The following is an 11917-nucleotide window of genomic DNA, read 5'->3' as shown; positions in this document are numbered from 1 at the left end:
ATTCTCGAGCGGTCGGACAACGTGGACTCTACGAATAATATGACTGTAGCTGTAGAACCGGCGGCGCAGGACCGTAGATCACGGAACATATATTACAAACCCGCCCTCCCCTCAATAGCGCTGACGCGGCCTTGAGTGCTGAGACGGAGTGACTCCATAACCTTCCTTTTGCGCAGGGATTAACAGCCTCTAGAGCTTTCCGATTCTCGCGCTGCCGTGCCAAGCCGAGAAAGTGCTCGCCCAAGAAAAGCGAAGGCTGAGCTACTGCGGCTTGGCGCAGCTCATGACAGACAATGTTGACGGGATAGGTAAGCTTATCTCCACTCGGCGCTGACAGCTGGCGTCGTTGTTCTCGTGGCGGCGGAGTCCTGTGGTACAGCTCGTTGGCAACCACGGAACGCCAGCTGCGTGGCATTGTCGTGTATAAGAAGATCAAGCCAACTCGGTACCTCTTCCGGTACATCTTCGAAAACGTCGGACTCGCCAAGGCAGACGCAGGTCGACTATGCGTGGCATTAGCACGGCGCCAATGAACCGCCCAGCAATCTGTCTACAGTAGCGCATGACCTCAAGCCTGTCAGTCGGACTTCGTGCCAAGCAAGGACAAGAGTACCAAGAGGCGCGGCTTGCTTGGGTGTCTCGCGGCGTCCAACTCCAAGCTACCGCTGCTCGTTCCGTTTGGGTGCGGGCGATCGACACCACTTAGCAGGGGCTGTCTGAATCGAGAATACTCGCGCCCTCTGCGTGCGAGTCTACACTCACCGCAATACTTTTCGATACTTTCTGCGTCTGTGTAATTGGAGGCGCCCCATTGGCGCTTGTCGGACGACTTCGCATGCGGAGTTCCACTCGAGCTGACGCCATCATCAAGTAAGGTTCTCGCCAAAGAAAGGCTTCTAAGCTTAATTTTGCGTTAGCGTCGTTCTGGGGTTCGGCTGGCTAGTTCACGATCGCCAACTTGCGGTTTCGGTGCCCTTCACATCTTCTCTCCATTGTCGGCACCTCCTCGCTTGTTACATCAGCGCATCCCCAGCTCAGTCCTGCAGACACTGTATCGCACAGCTCTAACCCGTACATCACACAGTTTGCTGCGTGCAGACGTGCATATCATATCAGACTCGACAGCGTATGCGCGTGGCTCCACACTGTTCCACGCAATCACTAACGAGCAGCTGCGGCTTTCGCACTTCATCTGACTCTTAGTTAGTCGTGTGCATTGGCAGAGCATTACTCGCCTTTTGAGGTCAGAGAGCTCTCATGAACGGAATGGAGACGTATAACGGTCTCGTGCGCACGCCTGCCGATGCGATAATATTGTTCGAGGCATGCCGCATAGGCCTACTACCGCGCGTACAGCGCCGCCTGTCTGAGAAGGAACGTCAGTCCATCAAGTCAGGCTCCGTCTTTGTCTGGGACGAGCGCGAAGCCGGCATGCGACGATGGACTGACGGCAAGTCTTGGAGCGCAAGCCGCGTGTCTGGGAGCTTTCTGACGTACCGTGAAATGGAGGGCAAGCGAGGCGGCAGTAACTTTGACAAGAATGCCAACCGTGACGGCGTTCAAGGTGCTGAAGCTGAGGACGATGGCGGGCCTGATGGGTACCGTTACAAGCCGGATGGCTTGATGAAGCAGTCCTTTTCAATCACAACGAACAATGGCCAGCATCTGCACCTGATTAGCTACTTCTCCCGCACGGCATCGCAGACCCAGACCCTTATGCAGCCGACTAACGATCCGCAACTGCGTCACATTCGACCGGAGAAAGGCATGTACCCAGAGTCGACCGTTCATGAGCAGAGCACCATTCCCGCCGTGACCCGCGGCCCAATGAGCTCACCCGGCTACGTACCTGCAGCTCATCAATCACCATATGCACGTCCTGGCCACTACCCATATCCTCAGCAGCCATGGCCACCAAGTCCAATGCATACTCCACCGCAGCACCCTGGCTACGGACCATACTATCAGCAGCAGGGCCAGTATCCTCCGAACATGCCATATCCGCCACCTCCAGCTCCGTACGCGCAGCCGCCAGGAATGACAGCTTTCGATCGCCCGCCGCCACCGATGAGCAACACCGGTCTGCCACCGCCGCCACCTGCGCAACAACAGTATGCTCAGCCACCGCCGATGCAGAATGGCTACCAATCCTACGGCTACGGGAACGGGTATCAGTACCCGCCTCCGCCAGTCTCTCAGGGCGCCGCTCATCCATACCCGCAGCCACAGGCTCAGCCGCCTGCACCGTATCGCCCGCCACCGGCAGAGATGGCTCCGCAGAACAACAACGCTAAGCGCGAGGAGCAGCACCCCAACGGCGAGCAACACACGCAGCCAAGCGCGCCCAAAACCTCTGCTGCGCCAACAATACCTAGCATAAACAGCATGCTGAATGGTGATGGGCAACCACCTAAACGCACCAACAGTCGCAACTCTGGCGAAGGGGCGTCACCGAGACCGCTACAGGATATACCAAGCCACAAACTTGGCTTCGAGGCCACCAGAGACATGCAGGCTCTTCGCAACCTTGACAAATCGACTCTGAAGTATTGATCCCTCCGCGACGCTCGAACATGCCATCATGTTCTAGGTGAAGCAGCCGTCATGCTTTCTCTGACGTGGACAAATATGTGTTGGCGTCAAGGGAACAAAAAGGGGCTACTGATAAGCGTCGTGATGGAGGCGATTGCGTTTTAGCGTGGCGCGTGGTGTTGGTTTGGTTGACGCATGAATCTAGTAAACAATTGGCAATGCATGTCGGAATACGCAAGTGTACCATGCTTATGAGTAGCGCAACAGTAACGTCAATCAGCATGTTGCGCATAACGTTCGATGCCGTCAGGTCTCATCTCTTCCGTCGTAGCGTGGCAGAGCCAACCGCTCCTTTCCCCACAGAGTACCAACGCCGCGCTCAACAGTACGTTTAGTCATCGTATGAATGTACAATGCAGTGTAGAACAAATACGCCCACACATCTTGCAACCTCTACTCCCAGCCGCCAGGGACTGGACTCGCGCTTCTTCGCTGACTGCCCCTCGGCTCCGGCGGCGCAAGGCTCGCTGATGAAGACCTCGCCTCATCCGGTCGTCCCGTTCTCGAAGATTGCGAGCTCGACCGCGAAACACTCGTAGGCACAGACAAATTGCTACCCGTCGCCGCAGGTTTCTTAGACCCGGCCTGCGTGCTGTTCCATCCTAGTCGCGATTTGTAGTTCGGCAGTTCCGCTTGGTTCCACACATTCACTAACACGCTGTGGGACCTGTCAGTATGCCGTAGTATGCTCGCGATCAATGCGCCTTGGCCCGTACTTCTGCGTCTTGTCCGTGTAGCTCTCGTCGTCCACTTGCTTGACGCCGACCTTGAGTCCACCGTCCTTGGTGAAGCTTAGGTTCTTCTTCTCCATGTGTTTGCTTGCGCGATCCTTCATTTCATTTGTCCAGACGTAGACTTGGTATGCGATGAAGCCTCCAATGGCTACGACGAGGAGGAGGATGACGAGGGGTATGATATTGGCGGCCATCTTGCGCAAATCTTCTCGTACTGTATGGTAGGAAATGTGTGGGCAATATGAGGAATGTTTTTTTGATACTTTACACGACAGAGAGCAAACGGATATAGATCACATGTCATCAATGCGACAGCAAGCGCGCATGTCCAAAACGGCACCAGTGCTGCCAAGGTATCTCGTCGGAGACCCCTGCAACACACATTGCGCTACAAGCCGTAACAGAAGGTGTGGCTTGCTGAGACATGGGGTTTGGCTTCGAACATCGCCAATAACTTTTACCATCCGTATTATCTCCTCGAAAACGCCGGCGCCACTTGATTAACCCTCGGCTACTACGATGCCGCCTGTGCCGCCTGTGAAGAATGCTTGAGGAGAACTCGGGGTCGCTGTACACTCCATGCTGAGAGAGCATGCTATTGCTCGTCCCGCTTGTCGTCGCTGTCACCTTAGGACAGTGGACTGCTCGAGGTTTTGCCTCGGCGCGGGCGCCACGGTCTGCTATTAACGTTTGCGATCGGGTACAGGACCATGACCCTCACCCTAACCTACCAGGCAGGCGTACACCCCCGCCAGAGTCTTACACAAAGCGCTACTCCGAGCAGACATTCATCGGAACGCATAACAGTGCCGCCATAAGGACTGCCGAGAATGGCTGGAGCCTCTCCGGCAATCAGTACTTCAATGTCTCCGTGCAGCTGGAGAGCGGCGTAAGACTGCTGCAAGCCCAGGCGCATCGAGGGCTCGATGATGAAGACGAAATACGTCTGTGTCACTTCAACTGCGCTCTGATGGACGGCGGCAGTCTACTTGAGCATCTGTTGATCGTTAGGGAATTCCTTAGCATATATCCACAAGACGTAGTGACGCTGCTCTTTGTCAATGTGGTCGGTGGTAGCCTGGAACCCTGGAGGCAGGTTTACGAACAGACGGGTTTATCTCGCATATCGTACAGTCCGCCGTCTGCGAAGCGAGCGGGAAATATGACGATCTGGGACTGGCCCACCATCGAGGAGCTCGTCAACAACAAGAAGCGCCTGATCACCTTCCTATCAAGCGGCGCAGACGAGTCTGCGGTACCCTACCTACTCAACCAGTTCGACTACATGTTCGAGACAGACTTTGGCATCGAGGCGCCGAATCAATATACTTGCGAGCCTGCGAGACCGAAACGGTACGATTTATCACACGTTCCTCCGCGCTTGAGCCTGGTGAATCATTTCCTGTATGCAAAGTTTTTTGGCATCAGGTACCCAAATGCGAGCTACGCAAGCTTTACGAATGCTGCTGGCTTTCACACGGGAGAGCTCGGTGAGCATGCTGCTCGCTGCCGGTCGACTTATGAGCGACGACCGAACTTCTTGCTGGTAGATTTTTTCAATGAGGGAAGCGTGTTCGATGTTGAATATGGTATGAACGCTTATTGATCCGACTTCCGTGCAGATTGTTAGCATCCTACCGCCGTCGTGATTCCCAATCCACTCTCGAGGCCACCAGCGCTGCCATAGCATGATCACCGTCTTCCGCACGAAGCGAAACACGAGCCTCAGACTCGCTTTACCTCCATCGATCGTGCAACGAATGTGTCGAATATATAATAAATAGCCGGATTGACCACATTGGCATGGCGGTGCCTCTTAGCTGGGGTGCCACCCTTCAATCCAGTGTATTAATAAGTATTCTTGAGGCTATCAGTTGATACCCACCTTGGTGAGCCGATCTGGGGCACTGTCAGTACCCGGTCTGCCCTAAGCTTCAATGTGTTAATGCTCACAAGTGCTTTCTCACGTCCGCAGACTGTGCTGGGTGAAATGTCGGCTATTCCTGAGTGTAGCGGAAAGAGTCTTGACCATGAACGCGGAACCTTCGGCTAAGTCTTGCCTTCCTCTGCGCCCATGCTTACAGCCAGAAGAATGCGCTGCAGTTCATACATCAAGAGAAGAAGTTATTCTTCTGCCAGTTCGACCTATACGCGACCTCCTCCCTGAGCAACTCCGGATGCTTGTACACACTCGGCATCAACCCCATCCCAATCGCTCTCCGGATAGCTTTCGCCATACGCCGTTGGTTGACCGGCCTCAAGCCGCTCTCACTACTATGCTTAATCCTGCCCATCTCACTGACATACTCCGCCATCATGCTGAAGTTCTTGTAATGCTCCCGTGGATCGATGCCGAGCTGATCCAGGACGTCCCGCCCTTGACCTCGTACCCGCGGCTTTCGCCGGATCTTCTTCCATTTCGAAGCTTCGACGCCGGACAGGTCATGGGGGCTGTAGATATCGCCCGCCTTCCAGCGACGGGGCATTTGTTGCTCGTAGTCCTTGCGGCTGGAAAGGCGAGCCTCACGCTCGGCCAGTTGACTTTTCCGACGGGTACCGGTCGTTTCCTGCACTGTCTTACGGGCGAGATCGAAGGCGGCATTGCTGCTTGAGGTCGCGGCAATCGGAGGCCCTGTTGCAGCGGTGGAGGACGGCGGTGGTTGACTAGATAGATTCCGTTGCGCACCGTTGTCACCGCGAGTTGCTTTTAGAAGCTCTGATAACCTGATTAGCTTTGTCGTAGCGCGTATGCGGGTGTTGTGCAGGCGTACCCTCGACAGCTGATGTTGTCGCTTGCTGCTGTGCTCTCGGCTTGCCTGACGCAAAAGACCTCCTGCAGTGCGAACACACAGTCTTCGGCTGTAGAGTCAAGCGCATAAAGGCTCGTTCTAGTGACATGTTGATTGCCATTGCAGAGCAAACCAATACACATATGCGTCTGCATTGCACAAATCAAGCAGGGTTCAAGGCAGAGGCGGACTGCTTCGGGGGTGCTGCCGCAGACATGGCTTGGCATCGCAGAGCTTCCTCGTCATTGACAGCACATAACGACGAAACAAGCGACGGATACGGCGGCGCCTTTGTATAAAAGAATGGGAGATGATCTGTATGAACATTTGGTTTGAGGATTTCGTCTAGCACTCTCTGCCGCAATGGCATCGGCAAGCATGGCCTCCCACCTTACCCGCCACGTCTTCCGTCAATTGCTTGCCAACCAACCCGTTATACATCGCGGATGCCTGCGTAGACGTTCATACAGCTCGCAAGCATGCCAGTCAGCGCTGCGCACGAAAAAGCAACGACGCTACGGAACTCGCGTCCTCACAGAGATGGGTCGGCGGACCTTCTTCAACCTCGCCATGTTTGGAGGCAAACCGGCCCCGAGTATCAAGGATGCAAATATGATACCTGGAATGGATAAGATGATGTTGCTCGAGCGGCGGCAGAGGATGCGGGCTCGTTTACCAACACCTGCCGAGGTGGCTCAGGCTTTCAATGAATATCTACGAGATAGGGTTAAGACTAGCCGATTGATCGAAGACAACCAAGCGAAGTTGTTGCTCCTGAGCATACAATATTGCATGCGAGCTCAGCACGAGGGTGCAGAGGGCGCAAGTCCCTCTGTGGACATTCCTCTTATGATCGAACATCTCGCCAAAGCTCTACCATATACGGCATACACAAGGACGAGGGCTCGACGATCCATGATTTCTAGTGATCACTTAGGACTTGCCAAGATACTACTCGAACACGCCGAAGCATCTCAAGAGGATACACCGCAACTGTCCGTCCCAGTCGCTGCTCGCGTCTATGTGAGAATTCTCACCAACTCTGGAGATCCGCTTCAAGCACGTGATGTTTTGCTTCGCTACGAGCAGCGCATGCTCAGTAGTAAGAACCTATCGAGCCCCGAGAAGTTGCGCGGCTCAAAGCTCAATGCAGATGAGACCGGCGAGGGAACTGAGAACCTTCAACCCACAGCAGGCTCTCGCGCTGTTGTAGCAGAGTTGTCGGAGATACTGCATGAGTTCGCATCTCGCGGAGATGAGGGTCATGCTCTTGAAACACTCGAACTGATGAGAAATCGAGCAGGGGAGAGAGATCCTATAATCTCAGAGTCCCTGCTGCGCTTGAACTTGATCAAGGGCGATGTTTCGAGTGCTCATCACTGGTGGGGAGTATTCTGGGCGGAGAGGAAGCTTCGCTACCAGGAAAAGCCGAGTGGAACTGAGTTCATGGTTCGAAGAATCTTCAGATGGTGTCTGGAACACGATCATCCCGATTTTGGTAACGCTGTAGCTCGGGACATGATGGAGGCGAATCCTTCCAAAGCGACCTGGGATGATATACTCGGATGGGCGGCAGGCTCCGGAAGGAGCGTCGACGAGATAGACCGCATGATCGACGTCGTTCGATCTTCTCAGGATAAAGTGTCCGAATCCCGGAAGGCGAAGCGCTTTTTTGACGTGCATACCATCAATGCGCTGGTGGAGGCTGCAATGTTGAAGTCCGATCCTTACAGAGCGGAGCGCTTTGTCGCATTAGGCAGGCAACGAGGCATTGAACCGGACGCATTGACTTACAAACTCCAAATGGACTACAGACTCGGTGTGAACGACATCGATGGCGCCTTGACGGCGTACCAAAATTTGCAGGCCGCGCAATCGGCAAAAGCAGATAGTGTTCTGTCTGTCAACAAGCTACTAGTCGCACTCTGCAAGAGCAAACGGCACGATTTTGATACCATTATGAATGTTGCCGGCGATCTGTCCGATCGACGAGCCCGCTTTGAGCCGGAGACCGTCTCCCAGCTTGCTCTACTACACCTCAACCGCGATGAGATACACGACGTTATTGACCTGCTCAACACTCACGCCTACCACTTCTCCTCCGCCGAGCGTGCCGTCATCCGCGAGGATATCGTGGCTTTCTGCCTTGATGCGAAAACGCCTGTATCGCGCGCCTGGGACGCTTACATGATCGTTCGCGAAGTGTTTGACGAGCTGTCTCGCGAGCCCCGTACGAAGCTCATGCTGTCCTTCTTCAGCCGCGACCGCGCCGATATGGCTGTGTACGTCTTCAACCACATGCGCATGCACTCACGTGTAGACACTATGCCGACTGTCGACACGTACATCGCCGCCTTCCTCGGTGCGGCGGAGGGACGTGAGCTCGACAGCCTCGAAGTTTTGCATAACCAGCTTAAGCTCGACTTCAACATTGATGTCAACGCCCGTCTTCGGAACTCACTGATGTTGGCGTATACGCTCTGTGGCCGCCCGCGTACAGCACTCAGCTTCTGGGACGAGATCGTGGGGTCCCGCGAAGGCCCGAGTTACAACAGCATTCACATTGCTCTCCGCGCCTGTCAGCGCGTCTCTTTTGGTGACCTGAAGGCACAAGAAGTCTGGCAGCGCTTGCGGAGAAAGAATATCGAGCTGGATAACAGCTTATGGGCCGCTTACATCGCAGCTCTGGCCAGTGAGGGTAATTTGAATCTTGCGGTTCAGACGCTGGAGGAGGCTGAGAAGCAGAAGGAGCTTGAGGTCGACGTTGGCGTGTTGGGTGGATTGATGAATGTGACTCCGACCAGCGAACAGCAGGCGGAGGTGGAGACGTGGGCGAAGCGGAAGTATCCAGATCTGTGGATGGAGCTGGAGGAGTTGAGCGCTGGCTTGACGGATGACCGCAGGAAGGTGTTCAATGTGAATAAGAAGCTGGAGCCTTGAGCATTCGAGTGTCACTAGGAGTACTCATTACTGACGCCAGCAAGTGGCACGTTATTCGGACAGTTTCCCATGCACCTAGCATTCCTGCATGACGACTTCGAAGCGAGCTGCTGTCCATCACACGGGAACTATGGCTTGGTGAACATTATACAAAAACAAAGCCGAGCAGGCGGAAATCCGATTACGCGGCAGAATGTAGCGAGGTGGTGCTAAGGTATAGCGCATGTCAGAAGATTAGTGGAGGCGAGTAACATGAGGACATGAGCGTCAGAAATAGCAGAATGATGAAGCCACTGTCGCAGCTATAGGTCAGAGGCCAAACAGACAGTGTTCCTGATACTCAAAAGACAAAGTGTAGAGTCAACACTCACGTGACATGAGATATCTGCCAAGACTTCGAGCGCGGACTCTCCCGTCGCACATTGCAGACCTGCGAATCCCTACCAAAGAGTTTGCGCAAGCGTGTTGCATTGAACTCTTTGCACTGCCAGTCACATCACAATGCCTACCAGGTTAACAAAGACCCGCAAGCAGTAAGTCACCCTCCAGTTACGCCAGCCTGGCTATCTGTCATCGAGCAGCCACCGGCGCCACTTGCGAGCACTATGAATCGCGACGCTAACACATTCACCGCAGCCGCGGCCACGTCTCCGCCGGTCATGGTCGTGTCGGCAAGCACAGGAAGCATCCAGGTGGTCGTGGTATGGCCGGTGGTCAGCACCACCACCGTACCAATCTCGACAAATACCACCCGGGTTACTTCGGTAAAGTGGGTATGAGGTACTTCCACAAGATGCAGAACGGCTTCTGGAAGCCCGTCATCAACCTCGATAAGGTATGCTATAACATTCTGGCCTGTGCGATGGGATAGAAGACTGATATGGCGTAGCTCTGGTCGCTCGTACCCGTCGAGCAGCGTGAAAAGTACCTCGCCAACAAGGGCTCCTCCGATACCGCACCCGTCCTCGACCTACTCCCTCTCGGCTACAGCAAAGTGCTCGGCAAGGGGCGGGTACCGGAGATTCCACTCATTGTTCGCGCACGCTACTTCAGCAAAGACGCCGAGCGCAAGATTAAAGAGGCCGGCGGCATCGTCCAGCTAGTCGCATAAGCGGCGCTGGCACATGGCAAGAACGTCATGCGATATGCTGTGTGGACTTCACTGTAGCCACTGGGTGGGTGTAGGAGCATGGCGTTGACTGGCAAGAGGTGGTTACGCCGACGATGAGTGACACCATACCCTTTCAGCGTGGTAGCTGAGAGATGCTCTGCAGTCATATATAGACATCGCAAGCATCTCTGAACCAACCTTCTGACATCTTCGTGTTGAAGATGAGCTGGACACACGTATCGGCGCCTCTCGGGCCCGTATGGGCAGCATATAGGTGATGCTGCGTCTGGGCTGCTCCGCCATGCGAAGGGCATAAACCAAGACGTCACGGTAAGCCTGGACAACATTATTCCTTGCGCAATCGGATTACATCTGTCCGTTTCCTTGATCTTCGAGTCTTAATACAAACATCGCACGTCTCTTACATGTAGCGCTTGTACAGTGCGTTTTCGCTCCTCATCCGATACCTGCCGATAATCATGGAAACCACTCACACTTGCATGAGGCACTGACTACTATGCCGAGGAAGAGTGCAACTCCTCGTGTGTGGAGCAGTGCGCCAAGCTGCACGATCATCGCAGCCCAGGAAGGCGCAGCAATCCTGCGCGCAGGGACGCTGTCTCATACTCCTCGTCCATCAGATGATGCCAAGAACAAGGTATCTTGTGTAGTGGTACATATTGAGGCGCAGAGATGCATGCCCACCATCGGTACGGAAATTGTCAATCTGTCGTATGTTTCAAGTTTCGTAGCATGACCGCCATTGATAGCTTTTGCTTGCCAGAGTTACTCCTCAACTACGCACCGTGAGAGACGGTCGACATGCCGAGCAACAGCCGACCGCACAACATGCCAGGCATGGTCTTAAATGAGCTCGCGAAGCAGCAATGGCCCATGAAGTTGGGCTTCAAGCACAAATGTGGCAGCCCTGTCGTGAATGGTGACCCCTTGCAGCACGATGGACCACACAAGACCGACGCACAACCAGCAGTGGAAGTCTGGCATGTCCAGTCCAACATTGAGCAAGACCCACCCGAGGCTATCGACACCAGTCGATTTGACAGGCCAAGGCGAACCTACAACGTCGTCAGTGTACACGTTTTCACTCAAACGGCGTTTGAGATCCAGCTACATGGCCGACCCGTCCTTTGCGCCGTCATTCAACGTCGCTGTTTCTCGAAAGACTGCGTCAGTCTGCACCAAGGTTCCGAAAAAGGACCTATCGTCGCATCCTGTATGCTAGGCAAGTGGAAACGGGACCTTGCTTACCACGTTGGTATTCCCGGCGGCTCGGATAAGGACTCATGGCCCGTTGCAAAATGCGATACCTGGACCGAAAAGGCCTGGAACTTCACGGTGGGCGGCCGGCCGTACAGCTGGAGGCGCACCCATAATAGGGAGCTCGGCGCAAGCAGGTGGTCCATTGGGGATTTTAAGCTCGTCGACATCCTCGATAGCAAGAAAGTGCTTGCCGTTCACCTGCGCAATATGAAGATCTTTGGTGGTTGGAAGGATGTTGCGAAGATAGACTTGTTTACGGAGCTAGACGAGGAGTTAACGCTGACCAGTCTCGTGATTATCATGACCATTGAGGAGCGCATCGCGCAGCAGTCGAGGAGCTGTACGGTGAGCGGGATGCTTAATACCGCTGTGGACCTTGGGACGGCGGGTGGTGCCTAAGCAATTTTGCCTATTTACCTGTGATTGTGAGATTCATGCGGGCTTGTAGCAGCGTTGCCACATGTGTATTC

The 11917-nt window shown here is 54.5% G+C and overlaps 8 protein-coding genes across 8 annotated transcripts; 5 read left to right on the top strand and 3 right to left on the bottom strand.

Moving 5' to 3' along the window:
- Positions 1–1266: 1266 nt before the first annotated feature.
- On the top strand, positions 1267–1968 carry BAUCODRAFT_44684 (uncharacterized protein; the record flags this gene model as incomplete). Its single annotated transcript, XM_007678705.1, has 1 exon — positions 1267–1968. A coding segment is annotated over one exon (702 nt), but the record flags the coding sequence as incomplete, so codon positions are not given.
- Positions 1969–2577: 609 nt separating this feature from the next.
- BAUCODRAFT_497545 (uncharacterized protein) lies at positions 2578–2904 on the bottom strand. The gene has a single exon (XM_007678888.1). The coding sequence runs from the start codon at positions 2822–2824 to the stop codon at positions 2603–2605; it is 222 nt and encodes a 73-aa protein (XP_007677078.1). The 5' UTR covers positions 2825–2904; the 3' UTR covers positions 2578–2602.
- An 81-nt stretch (positions 2905–2985) lies between these two features.
- On the bottom strand, positions 2986–3520 carry BAUCODRAFT_71344 (uncharacterized protein; the record flags this gene model as incomplete). The annotated part of the gene is made up of 2 exons (XM_007678779.1): positions 2986–3250; positions 3309–3520. The coding sequence occupies 2 exons, from the start codon at positions 3518–3520 to the stop codon at positions 2986–2988; spliced, it is 477 nt and encodes a 158-aa protein (XP_007676969.1).
- Positions 3521–3749: 229 nt separating this feature from the next.
- On the top strand, positions 3750–5129 carry BAUCODRAFT_34390 (uncharacterized protein). Its single transcript, XM_007678583.1, has one exon. The coding sequence runs from the start codon at positions 3919–3921 to the stop codon at positions 4930–4932; it is 1014 nt and encodes a 337-aa protein (XP_007676773.1). The 5' UTR covers positions 3750–3918; the 3' UTR covers positions 4933–5129.
- Positions 5130–5437: 308 nt separating this feature from the next.
- Positions 5438–6224, bottom strand: BAUCODRAFT_148523 (uncharacterized protein; the record flags this gene model as incomplete). Its single annotated transcript, XM_007678887.1, has 2 exons — positions 5438–6042; positions 6098–6224. The coding sequence occupies 2 exons, from the start codon at positions 6222–6224 to the stop codon at positions 5438–5440; spliced, it is 732 nt and encodes a 243-aa protein (XP_007677077.1).
- A 150-nt stretch (positions 6225–6374) lies between these two features.
- Positions 6375–9412, top strand: BAUCODRAFT_34387 (uncharacterized protein). Its single transcript, XM_007678582.1, has one exon. The coding sequence runs from the start codon at positions 6479–6481 to the stop codon at positions 9053–9055; it is 2577 nt and encodes an 858-aa protein (XP_007676772.1). The 5' UTR covers positions 6375–6478; the 3' UTR covers positions 9056–9412.
- Positions 9413–9556: 144 nt separating this feature from the next.
- On the top strand, positions 9557–10166 carry BAUCODRAFT_148521 (uncharacterized protein; the record flags this gene model as incomplete). Its single annotated transcript, XM_007678886.1, has 3 exons — positions 9557–9588; positions 9692–9890; positions 9945–10166. The coding sequence occupies 3 exons, from the start codon at positions 9557–9559 to the stop codon at positions 10164–10166; spliced, it is 453 nt and encodes a 150-aa protein (XP_007677076.1).
- An 822-nt stretch (positions 10167–10988) lies between these two features.
- Positions 10989–11846, top strand: BAUCODRAFT_24663 (uncharacterized protein; the record flags this gene model as incomplete). Its single annotated transcript, XM_007678540.1, has 1 exon — positions 10989–11846. One exon carries the CDS (start codon positions 10989–10991, stop codon positions 11844–11846), a length of 858 nt encoding a protein of 285 aa, XP_007676730.1.
- Positions 11847–11917: the final 71 nt, after the last annotated feature.

This window comes from Baudoinia panamericana (genome assembly GCF_000338955.1).
Source record: "Baudoinia panamericana UAMH 10762 unplaced genomic scaffold BAUCOscaffold_7, whole genome shotgun sequence".
In the NCBI taxonomy this organism is placed as follows: Eukaryota; Fungi; Ascomycota; class Dothideomycetes; order Mycosphaerellales; family Teratosphaeriaceae; genus Baudoinia; species Baudoinia panamericana.
The sequence above is the reverse complement of the archived record's forward strand: the minus strand, read 5'-3'. Positions and strand labels throughout refer to the sequence as shown.

Excerpts from the sequence above, each read along its gene's own strand:
- BAUCODRAFT_497545 (XM_007678888.1), bottom strand. The coding sequence starts at position 2,824 with ATGCGCAACATGCTGATTGACGTTACTGTTGCGCTACTCATAAGCATG.
- BAUCODRAFT_34387 (XM_007678582.1), top strand. The coding sequence starts at position 6,479 with ATGGCATCGGCAAGCATGGCCTCCCACCTTACCCGCCACGTCTTCCGT.
- BAUCODRAFT_34390 (XM_007678583.1), top strand. The coding sequence starts at position 3,919 with ATGCTATTGCTCGTCCCGCTTGTCGTCGCTGTCACCTTAGGACAGTGG.